This window comes from Myotis brandtii, unplaced genomic scaffold (assembly GCF_000412655.1).
Source record: "Myotis brandtii unplaced genomic scaffold, ASM41265v1 scaffold114, whole genome shotgun sequence".
Classification (NCBI taxonomy): domain Eukaryota; kingdom Metazoa; phylum Chordata; class Mammalia; order Chiroptera; family Vespertilionidae; genus Myotis; species Myotis brandtii.
Window position 1 is genome coordinate 658651 of NW_005353927.1, and position 1118 is coordinate 659768.

The 1118-nt window shown below is 69.5% G+C and overlaps 1 protein-coding gene across 1 annotated transcript in view; it reads right to left on the minus strand.

Moving 5' to 3' along the window:
- Positions 1-1118, minus strand: part of ZC3H4 (zinc finger CCCH-type containing 4) — a 41310-nt gene that overhangs the window by 2524 nt on the left and 37668 nt on the right. The window contains 1 exon segment of the mRNA XM_014548188.1: positions 4-1118. This exon segment is cut by the window's right edge and continues 2 nt beyond it. Coding sequence (XP_014403674.1) covers positions 4-1118 — 1115 coding nt within the window.

The following is a 1118-nucleotide window of genomic DNA, read 5'->3' on the forward strand; positions in this document are numbered from 1 at the left end:
TGCCGGTGGTGGTGGTGGGGGTGGCAGGGGCCTTGGGCCGGGGCCGGTTGTAGCTGTTGTATCTGTCCGTGGCTGTGGTGGAGCCCCCGTCCGCACCGGCCTTCCCTGGTTCGGGCTGTTCCAGGGCAGACTTTCGGACAAACGGGGGCTCCTTGGCCTTGGCCGCCGAGCCCTTGCCATTGCCCTCGGCGCCCTTGGGCTGGGCAGCCCCGTCAGCAGCGGGCTCTGCAGCTTTACCACCTGCATTGGGAGTCCTGGGGTCGTAGAGACTGATGCCGCTCAGCACGCTGCTCTGCCCGCTCCCACTGCCCTGGCCCAGCCCACCAGCCGCCAGTACTCGGGGGTCATAGGGGGCGGTGGCTGGGGGAGAGGACTCCCCACTGGGGCTGGCAGCTGGAGAGGGCGCTTCGGCAGAGCCAGGCTTGGCAGCGCGGGAGGAGGCAGCAGAGTCTGCTGATTTCTGCAGCCGAGGGTCAGTGGGCGCCTTCCGCACCCGGGGGTCGCTGGGCTTGTCGCTGGGGCCGGGGGCAGCAGAGGGGCCAGTGGCACTGACAGTCTTGAGGATTCGAGAGAGGAGCTCGAAGTCAGGCAGGTTGGAGCCGGATGGGCCGGGGTCCGTGGAGGTGCCTGAGTGCTGTCGGGGGTTGGAGGGACCCACAGTGGAGGCCCGATGCAGCCTGGGGTCCAGGGCAGGCATGGACTGCAAGGCAGCAGGGACAGGGGGCACGATATCCTGCTTGGGGATGGGCAGGGGCATCAGGTCCTCGGGGTTCCACAGCACGGTGCGGGCGAACCTCGGCTTGCTCAGGGTCACATCCTTCTTGATGTGGCTGAACTGCTGCAGCTGCAGCCGCGACCGTGGGTCCCGCAGCGGTTGCCCGGGAAGGGGGTCCAGGGGAATGTTCACGGCCTTCTCCCGCAGGGCCCGCTCCCCTTCCTCCTCCTCTGCAGGGGGTGGCCCAGACCCCTTGGAGCCGCTGGGGCCCGCGGGGCTGGAATGAAGGCCGCCTTCGGGCTTAGGGGCAGGCAGGGAGCGAGCCAGCTGAGGGTCGGAGGGCCCCGTGTCTCCGGGGCCTGACCCGCTGGAAGCCTCAGTGTGGCGGGTGAGCCTGGGGTCC